The following is an 18886-nucleotide window of genomic DNA, read 5'->3' as shown; positions in this document are numbered from 1 at the left end:
TCTAGAAATAAATATGTACATGAAAATGCTGAAGATTGCAGAATGTATGTAGTATAAATAGATGTATTTTTCTCTCACTACTTCATTGTCATGGCCTCAGGAGAGTGAGTCTCCCAAAATTTAATGTGAACATATTAGGTCAATATATTTATTGTGTATATGTCAAGGAAAACTATTAAAATATTAGGAAGTGTTGGTTTGAATGTATTCATTATAATAGCTGTTTATCTCACACAGTTCCACAAAGCTAACAAAGCTAACTCCTATAGCCTTTTGAAAAATGAGAGAATGACTCTTGTAGGTTTTACAGGATCATTTAAAATTGATCATTTATGAACCATTATTTTCCTATTTTTGTCTGCTTAGACTCTATATTCTATCATAGGAGAAGTTAAAAGCATTTAATTTTGTAAAATGCCATGAGCATTATGGATATAAGGGTGTTTATGAATTAAGATGGAGAAGACTAGAAGCCATGGCCAGAGAGATTGACATGGTAGTTTATCTAGATGAGGAGAAACTAAACATCTCCTCCCCCAAAACACAGGGTCAATGAAGGATTTCTTCTGAAGTATATATTATTTAGCCTGCAGTATGGTACCCTTCAAAGCTAGAAAAGGAGACTAAAACCATTAAAGAGAGAAACAAAACATTATGAAATCAATAAGTGTTATTAAGTGTTATAGTTTACTCAAGGTCTGAGTATACTTTTATTGCAAAAAGCACTACTGTGCTATGAATTTTAATTATTTCAAGTTACTAGCATGTCATAAGAGAGATAACACCAGTTCTTGCATTAAACAGAGTACCTCTCTCTCTCATTTTCTCTTTTAGTCTTGCTCTCTTTTCTTTAGTGAATCAAGTCATATCATTCCTCATTTCATTCAAAATTCACTAAGACTGGTGTACTGTTTTCTAACCCAACACCAACTACAACACAAATTCATTTCTATACATCCTAAAAGAAGAATAACCATCCCCAATGTATGGTTTGGTGCTGCACGTTAATATCCCTCTTTTTCTTTTAATACTCTGAAATCAAGAAGGTCACAGTTGAAAGAACCTGGGATATAAGCTAAGCTTTACATGTAGTATAAGTAAAAGCATATCTCTCATGTCTAGTCAAGAGACAAACCTTATTTGTAGCAATTCACATTCTCAGAAGACATATTTCTTTTATTCTGAAGTGCACTGCTATGATTTTTGTATGTTAGTTACATAAGTGGTTAAAGTATCATAATATAATGTGCACATGAGTTAACTCTATTCAGTTACAAACTAAACCTTAAATTCAACTGCCATTGTTTTAAATCTGTGCCCAAGATTACAAATATGTAAGACTGTGGATGACTTTTCTAAGTCCGTCACCACAGCTAAAAACAATTCAAAGAGAATTCATACTAACAATGTGTGAGTAAATATATTTGAGAACAAAAGATAGTACATTATTATTAATAGCAGTGTCTACTAACCAGCCAGAGTACAAATGATTTAAGCAAAGGGGCCTTTGTTTTCTTTTTTTTTTTTAGAAAGTTAAAAGTTGGATCAGAGCATATGCTATGGTGTTCAACACATTTCTCAAATGCACTTGTATTACTAAAAATTTTCTTTTACACTTCTAACATTTTATTTCAGTTTAATAAACATTAGTAAAAATTTAATCAAATTCATCACACATTTTCTCCACCAAATTTTCACCAAATCTTACCTATTTGTAATTTGGGGTATATATATTTTTAAATATCAGTTGAACTTAAGGTTTAGTTTGTATGAGATATTCCATACCCTATATCCCAAGAAGACAATGGTTTAAGTATCTATTATGAATATAATAAAATAATAAAATACGCAGTGAAAATTTTTACATTCTCTCCCTAAAAAAAAAAAAAAAAAAGATTTTTCCAAGTAATTAAACATTACCCCTAAAAGTTATGAGTATATTAATTAAAAGTAAAATAACTTATTCATTTCACCCAACTAGAAATAAGATGCCTATAAGTTACTATTATCCCATTTGATGAAGGAGGAAACTGAAACCCAGTGATCACTAATACCTATGACCATAATATAAAATAAAACAGATGTTTTAGACAGATGGTTCTCAAATACTTCACCCACCAGCTTTAATTCAGTAAAACAAATGCAGCACAACTGCTAATACTGTTGCATCAGAATAATGAAGTATGAAGTTAGTGTTTGACTTTGTCTAAAAAATTGTTATTGTGACTAAAAATACAGACAGGTACTCCACGACAAACAATGACGAATTAGTTCATTCCTGAGTTACTATTTCTGTGGCATTAATTTGTGAAAGTGACTATTAGTGTACACAGCAATTCCTACAGGGCAGACAAGCCAGGAAAGGCCACTTTTGCATGGCTGGGGCATCCTGAAAGTGCTACCTGGCTAAAATGTGCACAAACAGCAGAGAGAGCGCTCCATCTGTTCCACAGTGTTCAAACCACGACACAGTTCAAAACATCACAACAGCAACAAGGGCAGATTTGCTAAGGGAGCACTGCTAAAGAAGGCATTTACACTGACAGGAAGTGTTAAACAAGCACCTATTCATGAATGGAACGAGATGAAGGGAGTGTCACTTCTGATCTTTTATTACAGTTATTTATGAATGGCTCATGTCCTCTTTGTGAGGGAAGCGCCTTATTGAGGAGAGCATTCCTGTCCAACTCATCTTGTGGTCACACAGTGATTAAAAAAATATGTAATATGAAATATACAGGCTTCTGATAGTAAGAACACATTAAACCTGGCATAAAATAAGCTGTATCTAAGAGATTCGGCTGCATTAGGAGACAGGTCCGGGGAGTGTGACCATTTGGGATCTCCTGGGATCTCCCTGATTGACAGGGGGCTCCATTTCCTTCTAAATGCTTATTTGTGTGAGATATCTGTATGTTTCTGTTTTTAAATCCCTTCCTTAGTTTGCATCTTTCCTAAAGGGGGGTTTACAATGTGTCTTACAAAGATACGAAGTGTGAAAGATGGTAAAAATTTCAAAGGACAATGATAATAAGTAATAACTTTTGGAGAAATGCACAGCTCAAGTGAGTACTGAGGTTTATTAAGAGTATAAGTTTTGACAAAATACCTTCATTTCCTTTTTTTTAAACAAGGCATCTAGCCTCGTAGATCACAGAAATGTATAGACATAGAACAGAGCCACAGCAGCAAGGCATTTGACAAACCATCGCATGATATTCTTGAGAAAGGTACAGAGAAATATGGGTGGGTTGACAGAGTAAAACAGGAAGATGTTGATAGTAGAAAGACACAAAACACTTCTATCAATGACTCCCTAAATTTAACCCAGAAATCCAAACTGAAGACAGGTTTGGCTTTCAGAAAGTATCGGCAAACTTTTTTCACACTCTTTTCCTAAGAACAAATAGAAAAGTCGTGAGGAAGAAAAAAACAAACAAAACATCTATTTGAAGACATTGGCAAACTACCAAGGCAGCAAAAACTTGTGTTAAAAACCCAAAAGATAAGGGAAGCCCACCGTCATGATCCAGACTGGGCCGTTTTTTTTTCCTTTTGATACATTTGCGTATGCAATAGAGGCTACAAAGTTGGGAGAATGCAATGGCTGAGCAGCCCCAAGATACAGAGAACGACTGGCAGTCCTGGTGAGCTGGGAGGCTTGTGGAGAGATTTGGAGCTCCGCTTCCATTAAGCATCAAGGGGCCTCATAAAACACCCCAGGAGTTCATTTGGGAGTTTGAAGAGCTTTGCCCTAAGAGAAAGGGTGAACTGGAAATAGACCCACTCTCAGAAAAGGAAGGAAGCCCAGATTTCAGACAGCTCAAACCTTGATTGAATTAAAATGATCTGACCCGGCCTAACTGCCTACAAGAAGTTAAAAACTAAATTCTCTTTGAAGGATGACAAGATCATCCAAAACCTCAAATTACCTTTATACTTTTTCATACATAATATGTGGCTCTTAATAAAAAGTAAACAGCTGTAAGAAGTTAAATATTGACCAAAAATCAAAACCACTCTTCAGACCATGCTGAAGAATCCAATGTATAGAAAATTTAGATATTGTGTTAATCAAGGTATGGAATTTAAAAAGTAACTGTGATTATTTTGTTTAAAAATTATGTCAATGCTCAGAATTTGGACAAGTAACTAAAAACAATATAAAACAATATAAAACAATCAAATAGAAATTTCAGAACTGAACAGTACACAGTGGAATTAAGCTGCAATCAATAATAAAAGATAATATAATGACCAGCGATTTAAAAATTAAGCAACACACTCACTCATGTGAGAAATCATAAAGAAGTTAGAAAGTTTTCTTAACAAGAAAAAAACAAATAGAAGTTTATTAACATGTATACCTCATGTATACATGGAGAATAGGGGGTAAAATGTGTCATTCTCTGAGGTAGCTTACGGGGATGAGATATGTAGGCCTCTTAGAGGAAAGTAAGTGATTTTGGGGAAAGATGAATGGGCCCATAAGGGAATATATGGAAGATATGACAGTTTGTGACAAAGTGTGTCTGGGCGTGGTGTTCACATCTAGTCTCCTCTCCTGTGGTAAGCCAATCATCCCTGGCTAATGAAACTCCTGCTGAGGGGATTTATGAAAACTGAAGTTCCTTTTGGAGAATCTGTCCTTAGTCAGATAAGAGGGGCTCAGAGAAAGCCTCTTTCTGCATTTGCTGATTTTCAATGCCTACAGCTCAAAATATGTAATCAGTATACTAAGGTGGCATACTTTAGGGTAGTATGTTATGCTACTCTTCAGTAGCATGTATCAGAATCTCATTCCTTTTTAGTTAGAAAGTATTTTGAACTGATTGATAATAAAAATACAAAATTCAAAACCTGTGGGATATAGGCAAAGGACATGTGCAGAAAATAATTCAGAGCTATAAAGAAAGACAGAAAGCAAGAAAGGCTCAAACTGTAAGTATTTGCTAAAGTTGAAGCTATGAATATTTTTTGATACAGCAATTTCACTCTTAATTGTTAACTAATACAAATGTGTACACATGTGCACCAAAAGACATGTATAATAGACATACACATTAAGGCGTAAGTTTTAATTATCAGAAATTGGAATAAACGTAGTAGGTAGAAGACATAAAGAATTTATGGTATGTACCCCACCCAAAGTGGAACGCTTTACAGCAATAAAAGTTTATGTGGATGAATCTCAAAATGTTCTTGAGAAAAAGAAGCTATCAAATAATATATGTGGTAGCATTCCAGTTTTACAAAGTTCAAAGCAGGCAAAAGAGTAACCTATAGTGTTGATGAGACCAGTGTTACCTTTAGAGAGAAGGATATGACAATGAGGGGAGACAAAGGGGGCTTCTGGGGTCACGGTAATAATCTATTTCATGACCTAGGTAATGGTTGCATGAGTTTACTTACTTGAATAGTCTTAATTTAAGACTCCAAAAATCAAGGACAAACAAGCTTAACAGCAGTTTGGTAAAAAAAACTTAGGGCAAAAATCAGGAAACAACCCATGAGAAAGTGTAAGAAGTTAGTCAAGTTTGATCTAGAAAAGGAATGGCTTGATGTTGCAAATCGTGGGCATCTTTAAATATTGGGTTGTCCAATGAAGGAGCAACTAGGCTCTACTCTGAAAGACATATTTCAGCACGACAACGGAAAGTAAGTTATTGCAACTCAAAGTTTGATTCAGTATACTAACTGCAAATGACAAAACTGCCCAGTGACGGAACACACTGTTTCAATAACAAGAACAACCTGAATCACTGAACAACTTCTAACAAGGGCAGAAAGACCACCCATAGGGAACACGTGGAGGAGATTCCTACAGCGAATGGAGTTGGCAGATGACCACTAAAGTCCCTTCCCCACCTTCAAAGTTTATGCATATGTTCAATGTAGAACCACAATTAAAAAACAAAAAAATCTTACCCTTAATCGTGTAGTGGAGATCTCAGCTTTTAAAATATCAGGATCATATTTAGTACTAGACGAAGATCCTGAAAACACTTTTCAAAGAGAAAAAAGAAAAATAAGGTTGCATAACTAGTTCTCAGCTTAGAATTTACAAACTCTAAAAACAACAAGATTTACAGGCTTCCGTGGATACTTACTTACTTTATAATTCCTTTATTGTCATTCATCAGACACCTAAATATAAAAAGTAATCTTCAAACCTTTATAATTTTTTTAAAAAACTCAAGAAAGAAAAATGTCATAAAGACCCTGGTACTCAATTTTCTTGTGAATTTTATACCAATGTATAAAATCTTAGACCTTATTGCACATACAGTTTATCAGAGCTTTGCATTATCCAGAAACTTAATTTAAGTAGAACTTCTAAGTCCATCATAGCTGCTTCTTTAAACAAGGTCAGCTCCATCTATATAATCAAGTTTTAAGATGAGAGAGGAGTAAATCAACTCAGGTGGTCAACAGAAACTTCCCTCTAGCTAATAGTTCCTGGCCCTGCTCACTACAGATAGCGAACAAGAGTAGCGAAAAGGGCTAAATTATTTGCCTTGATCTGAAAAGGTAAAAATTAACTAATAAATAAATAAAAGGCAATCAGGCCGAAGGAGGAGCCAAACTAGAAGGGATACCTGACTCCCAAATGAGGAGACTTTGATCTGGAATGGGGTCGAGGGGTTTCACTGAGAAATCTGGGGTGTGCCTGTGTTCTCCTCCCCAACCCTATGGCTTTCAGGGATTCTTCCTGCAGAAGAAGGAACAGGCCCCAAAATGAAACTCCACACAAACTCCAAGTTCTATCATTTACAATTTGGTCCACAAGTCTGAAGTCTGAACAGCCAAGTGTACTTACAGCTTGTGTGAGAGCTTGACTTTTCCTTATAGGCATCATTTAATCGTACGTATTCATCTAGGGCCAGAGCCAGTCTTTGCTCCTTCACGTGGTACAGCTCCTTCTGTGTCCTGAGGGCGTCCTGGGCCACCGACAGATAGTCCTTGAGCATTTTCTCCTGTTCCCCCCTCCATTGTTTTCTTGGATCTTCAATCTGTGTGGTTTCTGAAAATACATTAGGTATTTTTCAGAATTTAATTATGCTTTGGGAGGGATTATTTAAGCTTTAAATTCTCTGAACTCTGTTATATGTCCACAACAAATAAGTATAGAAATCAAGAGTAAATATTTTGAAAATTTTATACAGTTATTGTATATCTGTTGACTCTAACAATAATACTGGGGATTACAGTTTGTATTTCTTTTTCCCCTATTTTTCTAATAATTCAATTTTATTGTATTTTACAAAAATATCAGTCAGTCCATAGAGGGTTAGAAATTTAAAAACAAACAAACAAACAAACAACCCTTGTCCTAGTTTGAAGACAATGCTTGCAGGCACGGTTCTTGGTTCTACACTTCTGCATACCACAATCACCTAGAGAGCTCTAAAAAAAAACACCCACAAAAAAATCCCAAACCAATGAGAATGTCTGTGGGTGGAACCCAGGCGCTGGTAGGTGTAAAAGACCCTCAGGCGATTCCCATGAGCAGCCGGGATTGTGCACCCTTGCTCTGCCATAGATCGAACACTGCCTCCTCCATGATCCTAAACTTGTCCAGACTTGCCTACCATGTCTCACCCACCCTCCCTTGGAAACCACAATAAAGGCTCTGGCCCGTGCCTTCCCCTCCACTCCTCTGCCTCCTAACTGACCTGGGTGCTTCCCCATGGGGCCCTGCGTGGTGTGGTGTGCCCTCCTCTCTTGGGAACTGTAAGTTCTACAACTTTTTTTGATGGCACTGACCACTTTGTGTCATCGCTCAGTCACCTCTATACATTAAATCCAGGTACAATCAGAACAGGTAGGTCCCATGGGCTGGCCACTGTACAACTATGAGAACCTGTCCTGACAAATTAGGATAGGATAATTAATTTATTAATTTGCTGGAATGTCTAGTGAGTGGCATGTAATGTCTTCAAAATGCTTTGCGTGTGACTCTCAACCTTAACGTGCCCCATCTCGGTATTTCTGGTTGGCCCCAGGGGCTACCATGAGTCAAAAGCCAGAGAATATGATGTGACCACATGAATCTCTAGAGGTCAGGTGGGTTCTGATGTCCAGTCTGGTCTCTCGGGATAAGGAGTTCAGGCTGTGAAGCCTGGGTGCCCGTAGGGCCAAGAGAGGCCCTGGTGGACTGATAAGTGGCCTGGGTCAGCTAGACACACCACAACCACTGCCCCAGACCCGGAGGCCTCGCTTCCCAGTCACTGGAACCAGTGAGTTTCCTCTAAAGTGGCAAGTATTCTGAACACTCATTTTTAAAGATGTAACTATTTCAATATGCAAAGGAAGAATACCTCTAATTGTGGAGAAAAATAGGCTAGAATCAATGTGTAAAGAAGAGATGCAGGAGGGGGACAGCCCTGGATGGACAGCCCCTCCAGCCAAGAATCTTCAAGGACGTCATCACTGCAGGGCAGTCAGGCCACGTGGGGAATATGAAGAATGGGCCGAGATAGCCAACAGGAGCCTAAATTTCTTCGTTTTAAATAATCATTGTTACTCAGGTCTGGTTATCCAAGCACGTTTTATATATATATATATATATATATATATATATATATATATATATATTTGTATATGTATGTATATATGTGTATATATATATGTGTGTGTATATATGTGTGTGTGTGTGTATATATATATATATATATATATATATATTCATTACACACACACACACACACACACACACACACACACACACACACACACAAATGCAACCTGGCTCAAAATCCAGAACTCATCCCTCTAACAAACAGAACTTTATCATCTTAAAAAAAGTTTTCCCAACTGTGGACCCACAATAATCGTCACCTGCTAGTATTCACACCCTTGAATATGAGTTAGATCTTGTGACTTGTTTCTAATGAACACAACAGAGACTAAGTGATGGGACATCACCTGAGACTCGGATGTAAAAGGCTGTTACTGCCATCTTGCGCTCGCTGTCTCTCTCCCTGGCTCTTGGCTTGTTTTGCTCTAATGAAGCAAACTGCCCTGTTGTAAGCCATCCTATGGAGAGGACCACGTGGCACAGAATCAGGCGGGCCACTGGCCAGCAGCCAACAAGGAACTGAACCGCGCCAACAACCACATGAGTGAGTTTGGAAGCAGATGCTTCTCCAGTCATGTCTGGGGATGGCTGCAGCCTGGCTACCCCCTTGAAGGAAGCTGCCAAAGTCCTTGAGCCAGGATGTAGCTAAGTCTTGTTTGGATTTCTGACCCCCAGAAACCCTAAGATAATAAGTGTATTTGAAGCCACTAAGTTTTGGGGTAACTTGTTACATAGAAATAGAAAACTAATAAACTAACCAAATAAAGAGATAATACAAATTGAAAATGTATGTGAAAAACTTGGAATGTTTATTAGGTATAATAGCTATGGTAAGAATAATACTCCCTGTTCTCGCTCTTAATATCTTTAGGGGTTTTATCTAATCATATTTCCCCACATATGGTGGAATTGACATATTTTCAATAAAATACCTGTCAACAGTTAAATTGTCCCCATGTACTGAAAGTAACACTGACACATGAATAAAGTATAATAATAATAATAATAATAATAATAAAACTACTAGCATTTGTTTTGGACAGATCAGCAGAAACACTCCAGTAGACTGGCTTAAATACAGTGCCCTACAGGAGATTCAGCAGGAAATAGTCACATTTCTGAGATATTGCACAATTCAAGTATGGACTACAAAAGAGCGTTCCCAACGGCACCTCAGAAGGTTTCATAAAGCAGGATTGTGCTTCATCTCCATCAGCTATATTTGCTGAATAGATTTGTGAAGAATATTTATGAAATGTAAATATTCAAAAAAATTGTATTATACAAATGGGGTATTTCTTTAAGACCCGGTGGCCTTGGGAGATCATTGTATTATAATGTAATATAATTTGCATGTCATCTACTATATGAAAGAAGTAATATAGCACTTAGTGTTAAAACATCACATACCTCAAGGAATTCACATTCTATCAGTTTTATAGATGTGAAACTTTATAGAGAACACATTGTGAGTTACAAGAGCTTTTCATGAAAGACAACATTAGACTCTTCAAAGGAATATTATTTCTGTCTACGTGCATATTTCTACTCTTCCTGCTGTGCTCAGGAAGATGAATAAAATGAATATGAGCAACTTTCCTTATCTTCCGTTTTAGAAATGACCTGCTATGCTTATTATCTGTTTGTTAGTTCTACAATTACTGACCATCTACCACATGCGATGGGAGAAACAAGATGTGGCGGCACGATCCCTCCTTCCAAGAACTTATAAAACATAAAAGAAATTGTGACATATGAATTAAAACAAAAACACAACTATTTTATGCAGTAGAAAGTGATGAGCCTTGAGAAGAGAATGGTTAAGTGCCATGGCAGTTTAGAGACATAGGGGTTTCCTCTGGCTGAAAAAAGTAAGGTCCGATGGAACAGGCAGTGACTAAATAGGGCTTTGAAAGGTTCCAGACAAGAGGCCCTTCAGGCCCTAGTCCGTGTTTACTTCTCCAGCCCTCTTTCCCGGCCCCAGCCACACCAGCCTTCAGCTGCACTGAATTTCTTTTCCTTCTTTCATCAGCTCTGCTTTCTGTGGCCTCTCTAGACCTTTGGCCTTATTTGTGGTCTCCCTTCTTCCAGGAAATTTCTCCTTCTCCCAACCCCCAAACCCTTGTTCTCTAGGCCTGGTTAACTCATTCTTTGGGTATTGGCTTAAGGACCTTTCTCTACTAGCCCAGCTACACGCTTCAGAATGGATGGGGCGCTTCTCCTTGTTCTCCTTTGTTCTATTAGTGTGAGAATGGTTCTCTCCACATTCTATTATACTTCCTCATTTCTCCTCCAGTTCTCCAAAGGGACTAGCCTACGGTTCCTTAACCTCAGATTAGTCACCATGCAACTCATTTTGTAAGCAATGGTGTGCCACAGAAAGGTGCTAAGCAAGGGCATGTGAGGTTCTACTATCAAAAGTTGATAAAATTGTGCAGAAGTTTTTTTGACGAAAGATTATACATCAAGTGAAAACAGCAGTTTATAAAGAAAAAACCAGTATGTGTAATATAACCCTACTCGAAGTATAAAATATATTTAAAACTGTGTGTGTGCATGTGTATGTATGTGTGTAAGAATATATACTAAAAGGTTTAGAATACTTAGATCTCTGATTGTGTGAACATAGAGAAATTTTTAATTTTTTCTTCCTTTACCTACATTTTTTATTTTTCTCCTATGCACATCTATTACTTTTATAAAGTTGTTTTGTTTTGTTTTGTTTTTAAAGGGAAAGGACCAAAAGGTACAGGGTAATGAGTGTCTGAATGAGGAAAACATCAGTGGAAAAGAAGCTAAAAGAGCAAATTTGAAATTATGTTATAGAGAAAAAATCAACAGGAATTGACATTGACAAGATGATTATAAATTTTTTAATTCAGTAACCATGAGGACTACAATGTTTCAAAAAATAATAAAGTCAAAAGGAAAACTGAAGAATCCACTTTTATACTTGTTTTAAAGTTTTGATAGCAAAATAGGTAGCAGTGTGTTATAACTGGAAATGTTTGACAAAATATTAGGACAATCAGAGCCAGCAATACAGACAGAAGTCATGTGCATAGTAATGGCAAAGCGAAGTACTATTGTAGATACAGCTGCCAGCAGATGAGAGTGAGGTCACACCTTTGGAGAATGACAAGATATGGGGGCTCACAAAAGGAATAAGAGGCAAACGAGGAGAGAAAGAAGGAACAGTCTGATGTAAGAAACGTTAAGAGGTTCAGGAAGAAAGGCCAGTTTACATCCAGGTGGAAGAAAAGGACATCTGTGACTGAGAAGAGTCCCTGAATTTGACAACGATACAAAATTTGTAAATTATCACATAATAGTAATACACACTGACAATTCTTAGTGCTGTCACTATCACCATAATATGTTTTGCTTGGGTATTTAAAGTACCTACATTTTTTCTGTGTAAAATACCTTAACAGTTTATCCTCCTAGAGAAATATAAAGGATGAAGTAAGACAGAGATGAAATAGGGGGCCACAAATTTATCTTCATTCCTCTAAAGGAGACAACTCCATATAAAAGATCATATACGCTTGAGGAATTTTCATCAAACCTGAACACATGTGTTGCTTCAAAGCTAACACAGAGGAGTTTGGAGTTCAGGGTAATATGGAGTAAGCACATATCACCCAATCTCTCCCACTGATTACAACTGAAAACCACGGACATAATACGTAAAAAAATCAAAGGAAGACTCTAAAAAGTAAGTAAGAACAAGGAGGATTGTGGAAGGAAAGCAGAACTCACAGAATAGTCATATGCCGGTGAGTTCCTATTTCGTTATTGTTTTATCCCTCCCATATGTCTTGGGTTTCCCGTATCCTCTGGGACTGCAAAAGGGTGCAGACAAAAAAGCTCCAAGATCAAACCCACTCTTCCTTGTAAGAGCACAAGGAGGAAGAGAGAGCTGCACGGCCACCCCAGAGAAGCCCCAGGAACAAATGCGCAAGCCCACGGCAGGCGATAGTGGTGGTGGTGGTGGCTGCCCATTACAGGCTCACTTTCCCCTACTTTGTCCTAAGACATATGCAGTCATGGGAAGTAGTCAATGGTGTGGAGAGGCTAAGGTCTCTGCTTACTAACAAGAACACAGAAAAAGAGGCTCCATGGAAGCCAGAGAGTATGGGGAAAGAGAAGAGAGTTGAAGAAGTGTCTAAGTTTGTTGCCCACTTTTCAATTGGGTTGCCTTTTTAATGTTGATTTTCAGGAGTTGTTTATATGTTCTGGATATGGGTCCTTTGTCAGATGTGTAAGATAAATACTCATCTGTGATCTTGTGTGTTTATTGGTAGTATATTCCTTAAAAATATGTTGAGTGAAGGTTCTATTCACACAATCAAATTTATATGAAGTTCTAGAACTTCATATAAGGTAAGAGTAAGCCGTGACGACAGAAACCAGAGCAACTTGCAGCAGTGGAGAGGCTGCGACTGGAAAGAGGCAGGAAAGAACCTACTGGGGTGATGGGCATATTCAGTATCTTGACTGGAGTGGCAGTTAAAAGGATTATCCTGAAAGACACACTTAAAATCTGCATTTTATTATATATAAATGAGATCTCAATTACTACGGGAAAGACCAAAAAATTAGGGTATAATTCTGACCCTGTCGAAAAGTGATTTACTTCTAGTTATAATGATAATATCAAAATCTTATGAACAGTACTTCATAATTACCTCTGGATAGTTAACATTCCCCTGCCAATATCTACCTGTACCCCCACTCCACATACACACCCACTAAAAGGTGAATTCCATCATAAAACACTTAAGGCCTAATACAACTATCATTGTCAAGGTCAAATCTTTTACTTCCACTAGATATTTAATAGTGTTACACAGAAATAGTATTAAACAGCCAAACATTCTTTATTTCATTTTTTATTAAGATAAAGAGAAAATAATGCTGAAACTATACAATGTCAAGATACAACATATGTGTGGACCAGCTGTTATGAGAAGATAATACCATTTGCTCCCCAAACTACTTCACAGGCATGTCTTTAAGATTAATGAGATAATGGGCCAGGTCCTTTTTAGTGGGAAAACTACTTGCTGTGGGTAATTTGGGCACTTTAGGGCACAGTAAATCCATCAGGCCGCTGGGATACCATTACTGCACTAAAGCAAAATGGTAGGCCTAAAACTTTATACTGAGAATCAAGTTTTTAAATATTCAGAATGGTGCTTTCTGAAGCATAATTTATACTTGAAATGCATTTTAATTATTTCAAAAACAAACAGAAAGCTTTTACTCTGTGAGTTAAACAATTAAGCTCTGCTTTCTAACATTTAAGAGTTTATCATTATACTAGGTAGCCAAGGATAAAAAAACAAAGACGCCACCAGTGTCCACAAGATGCTCATAATTTAGTGAGGAAAATGTACAACTAAATAATTTAAATGAATGTAAGTGATTTTTAAAAATCCCTAAGTAGCTGGTACCATAGGAATACCTGGACAGGGCAGCTAATTCAGAATGGGGGTGGGAACCTGCACGCTGGAGGGCCGGGTGCCAGAGGTGGCCTTTGGGAAGCCGTGAGGCCTGAGCAGGCAGCCCCTAGGAGGAGGATGCAGTTGCTGAGAGGGCTGGGGGTAGAACCAACAAATGCCAAGAAAGGCAGAAAGTTCAGGAAGCACAGGGTACAGCTGTAGTGTCCTCCAGTGCCAGGGCAGGGTAGGGCAGGAGATGAAAACGGAGGCCAGTAGGGGCTGACTAGGAAACGAGTATTTGCCCAGTAAAGAAAGACCCCAGTGGAATCAGGGCAAGAATATTTTCACAAATTTGATATGTGATGTGAACATACTTTACATAGTTAACATTCTTAGATTTCTCAGAGTTATTTATATGGGTTGTGGCTCTCAAAAACATTACCATATACCTACACAAAGGCAGTTGCAAGCTATCGTAAATGAGCATTAAATAAAACAATTTCCTATAATGATATTATCCCTAAAGATATTAAACAGTATTGTAGACCTAAGAGAAATTAAGATAATAAGTATAAACTTATTATGCATTTCTTAAAATCTATAAAAACAAAACAATTATTTTTAAGTAAAATAAGAAAAATGAATATTAGTATTATATGTGACCATCTGAATAAATTTTTAAAGGGGTAATAGAGAACTAAATATAAACACACACACACACGAAAATACTTCAAATATGTGTTTCACAAAGTTGCACATGGCCACAGTAATCATACGCACTTCTAGACTTCCCAGGTCAGGGATGTGACAGATTTAAAATCTATTAGATTGAGAGGTATTCCCCTTCCAACCACCAAGAAATCAGGAAACAGAAACAAGACAAGCGTTTAGGGCTTTTCCGCAGCCACTGCTGCGTTTTCCAGTTACTGATGAGCATCGGTCCTTCCCTCGACCCCACCATCGACATGCACAGCTGCGCCATTGCCCGCCTGTTTCCATGGCAAGAACAAGAGGGACCCCAATCTGAAGGTGCAGGGGTCACGGAAAGAGGAGCTAAATGGCTCCTGGTCTCCACAGGCTCCTAGACTCATGCCAAAGAAAACTAACTCCTCATGAGGCAGACAGACAGACAGACTGGAAGCCTTTGTCTCTCTCTATCCCCCCCACCCCCATTAAGCCCAACTCTACACACATGCCCCAAATTCCAAAAATGGGCATTTCAATTAAATATTAGTCACTGAGAAAGTGAGGGTTAAACAAATTCACATTATAAAATGTTTATTTTACTCTTTTGTGTGACTCTATCTTTGGGGGAATTACTTTTCTGCTACAGCTCCTTTTACCAAAAAGGAAAACTTACTGTTGATGTGATCGATGTAGTAGACACCAATCTGAGGGTCAAACCCTGCTTCCCATCCCCATGGCAGCTCATCCCCAACGCAGTCAGCGAACGACAAGGGCTTCGTTAACCTACAACAGACCAGAATAAATGCACAGGTGATTCTTTCCGTCAAACCACACAAGTCAAAATTTAGCGCCCTATCCACAATCTAATTGTCCAGACTGCATTTCCTTTTGGTTCTTGATTGTGTGTAGAGTTTGCACCCCTTTTTGTTAAACCTTAAAGAAAAAACAACAAGGATAAAATATAGAGACGAACATTCAAAAAAGCAGCAATGTCCTAACACCCTTTTGAAAATTCACAGCTTAAGACTCGCAGGCAAATTTATACAATAAATAAATAAGGCCAATTTAAATCAGGAAGAAACTCCAAGCTGAAAGTAAGGAGGGCTGCGATCTAGGTCTATTTAGCTCTACAGCTAAAGCGTGCTGTTAGAAAGAAAATTTGTCCCAGGATTTGAATCCTGGCGCCATGGAAATCATCCTGTCAGTGCCTCTGAGACATGACACACATCACGCCACACTCACTTAGGTCTGGATGCTCTTCTACAAACGAACCAACCACTCGATGGGGAGGTCCGCTATGAATTCTTGAGAGACAAACATTTTTCTAAGTATCTTGTACATAATAGTCACACAACAAAAATTTTAGTGGAACCAAACACACCAAGTATTTATATGTCAATGTGATCTCACCTTTTGAAACTGCCTTATTCTTTCTCCTTGAGCTTTCAAACTAATGGGGAAATGAGTTTCCTAAGCAGAGTATAGGTTTCAGACTTAATTCTGGGTTGATTTTCCCTGTCACTTCCTTTATTTTTGCTTTTGAGATTCTCCTTGGCTGTCAGAGCAGCCACAGGCAGGCTGACACTACTGATTCGTGATGCTCTGTGGTTGAGTGGCCAGCATTACTTGACATATCTTCTAATTTAATGCACTGGCACCACCAAGCCAGTTTCTACATGTGAAATCACTTGTGAATCCTTTCTATCCATGCAAACGAATATCAATGATGTCATAGCTCAACAGAAATACAGGTAACTTACAGAATCACATCATGCATCAGAATAACAAATTGTGTCATCAACCCTCAGAATGCTGGGAGAACAACATGAAAAAGGAGGGCTATTGTCTAGCCTTCAATAGCCCTCCTCCAAGGACATAAAACACCACGGGGTGAAAGGGAGGAAGTGTCTCCCTTTCTCTCAACCCTCCCATAGCATGAAGTCCGCGTCTGAAGATGGCTTCAGGGACCCTGACTTTCGAAACCAGTTCGGCTGACAGAAGTACAGCCAGCTCTGCCCCTGACTCACTGGGAGACGGCCTCGCTAAGCACCTCTCTCGTCCTCACCTCAGCTTCCTTCTCTTTAAGTGGAGCTCACACTCCCTAGCCTCTCCCTGCAATTTAACTGCTTCCTGTGATTAATGGGAGGATAAAAAGGGACTAATTTAGAACACTATCTAGGACACGGTAAGGACTCAGTGAATGTTAGTGATTATTAACACAGTCACGGCACGTGAGTTGTCTCTTTTATTCCCCAAAGGGGCTGAGTCAGGCAGCAGAGGACAGAACAGTGGTTCTCGAAGTCATCTTCACAACCAGCAGCATCGACGTGTAAGGACTAGTTAGAAATAACAAATGCTTGGGCTCCACAGTAGGTCCACAGAATCAAAAACTCTAGGGCCCAGTGAGGTATGTTTAATCAAGCTCTCCATGTAATTCTGGAGAATTTGGGAATCAATGGCTCAGACGTTAGGAGCTTGAAATTTGGGATCAAAGAGACCTGGGTCAAACCCTGTGCTGCCAATTACTTGCCACTTACTTGCTAGGGCAGGTTGGCAACCTTAAACCCCACTGTCCAATCTATTTTTGAAATGGGGGGTGGGGTTATGAAGTTTACATGAGAACTAAACAGTATAATGCCTGACAAACGGTAACCTTCAATATTGGATGAGTGAAATAAATCTCTCACATTAAGCGATGTGCCCAAATACGGCAACTTGTCGTATTTACTTTGTAAACATGGGGTCAATTTGAACTCAATCTGGGTCATCAAATGGAGCTCTTAGTTGTGTTCAACTTCAACCTTATATAAACTACCCAGGAAAACTGAGTTTTCTTTTGACAAAGGAATTAGATACTATATCAAAAATTCCCCAACTACAGGAGTGTGCTTGTCTCCATACATTGTCTGCAAGACTGATCTTTGATGAGTGCAATAAAGCTGATTAGATAAAGTCCTGGTGCCAGGATACCTTGCATGTTATTCTGTTTGAGGATTCTCTTTCCCCAACTCCTTTCTCAATGCTGTCTAAAAGGTACAAGCATCCTAAAGAAATGAAGAAGAAGAAGACATGGAAATGGTAAGTTTAAATGACAAAACAGAGATATACAAGTTTTATCATGGCACCAAACCAACATGATCTGATTTAAGCATATGAGATGAAAGTATTTAATGCTCCTAGATTCAGAAGTCACAAAAGCTTTCAGATCCTGTGCTATAATTACAAGTTAGGGTAACTTGATTATGCTTGGAAATAATCCAGTTTTTCCCATTAATTGTTCAGCAGATAATAAGCATTTTATTAACTGTCACTGTTCTAAAACTAGAATTAGATCTACATGATACATGTAATTGTGAACTCAGTTAAAAATTCAGATGTTTCCATTCCTGGAAAGTTCAACATAAAAGTTTCTTTGCAGCATCACTTCAAAAATCAACTTACTACTTTATTTTCTGTATCTGGATAAACATATATCTTTTCTCCATATTCTATCATTAAGAAAACCCATCAAATACATATTTATAAATTTCAAAATTTTAGGACTTAATTTTACCCAAATTGTAAGATATAAATAGAATAACCTTCTCAGGTACCAAACAAAATTATGCGCTTAGTTAAGCTGCTGTCCTGGGAGAGGGAACATATATCACTGTGATATACTAAGCAGTAACACAAAACAGATGTATTCCAAAGTTAGAAACAGTATGAATTAGAACAAATACAGTGAACAGAAATGTTAATTAGCTTCTAAATTTCTTAACTCATGTTCTACACAGGGAATCTCTGAAATATTCAAGCTTCCTTTGATGTTAAGGAAGTAAAAATGGATGATGGAGTGTATTTTCTGTTGGTTCCCTACAATGGAGCAACATCGCGCAAAAGGCCTAAAATTAACAAGTCTTTATGCTAAATTCCAGGGATTACTCTTTGCTTAAAAAACCGTCTTCCTCGCACCGTGACTAATGGGAAGAAAACGGCAATTTACTGCAGCACTTTGCCAAAGTTTACACATAAAACTTGAACTTCGCGTGGCATTTCCTCTCCTTCTGGGCGCTGTATTAGTTTCACAGTCTGTCATTTAGTACTTACTGTCCCGTCATGAGTATCTGTCCTAGGCCATGAGGTGTCACAGACACATTTACTCTTCATAATTAGATGTTGTGAGTACTGT

At 38.0% G+C, this 18886-nt stretch overlaps 1 protein-coding gene across 3 annotated transcripts in view; it reads right to left on the bottom strand.

The window, feature by feature from the left end:
- WWC2 (WW and C2 domain containing 2) overlaps positions 1 to 18886 on the bottom strand; it is a 170471-nt gene that overhangs the window by 73265 nt on the left and 78320 nt on the right. The window contains exons 2-5 of one of the 3 annotated variants that reach the window (XM_074329862.2): positions 15389 to 15498; positions 6821 to 7024; positions 6111 to 6147; positions 5929 to 6005 (exon numbers count right to left, since the gene is read on the bottom strand). In XM_074329862.2, the coding sequence (XP_074185963.1) occupies positions 5929 to 6005; position 6111 (78 nt within the window). In that variant the 5' untranslated portion in view covers positions 6112 to 6147; positions 6821 to 7024; positions 15389 to 15498. The remainder of the gene's footprint in view (positions 1 to 5928; positions 6006 to 6110; positions 6148 to 6820; positions 7025 to 15388; positions 15499 to 18886) is intronic. The other 2 variants (XM_074329861.2, XM_019736137.3) reach the window with 2 other exon arrangements.

The sequence above is a fragment of the Rhinolophus sinicus genome, chromosome 16 (assembly GCF_057876585.1).
Source record: "Rhinolophus sinicus isolate RSI-liver-muscle chromosome 16, RSI-T2T, whole genome shotgun sequence".
NCBI lineage: Eukaryota > Metazoa > Chordata > Mammalia > Chiroptera > Rhinolophidae > Rhinolophus > Rhinolophus sinicus.
Note: the sequence above shows the minus strand (reverse complement) of the source record. Positions and strands in the feature narration are given on the sequence as shown.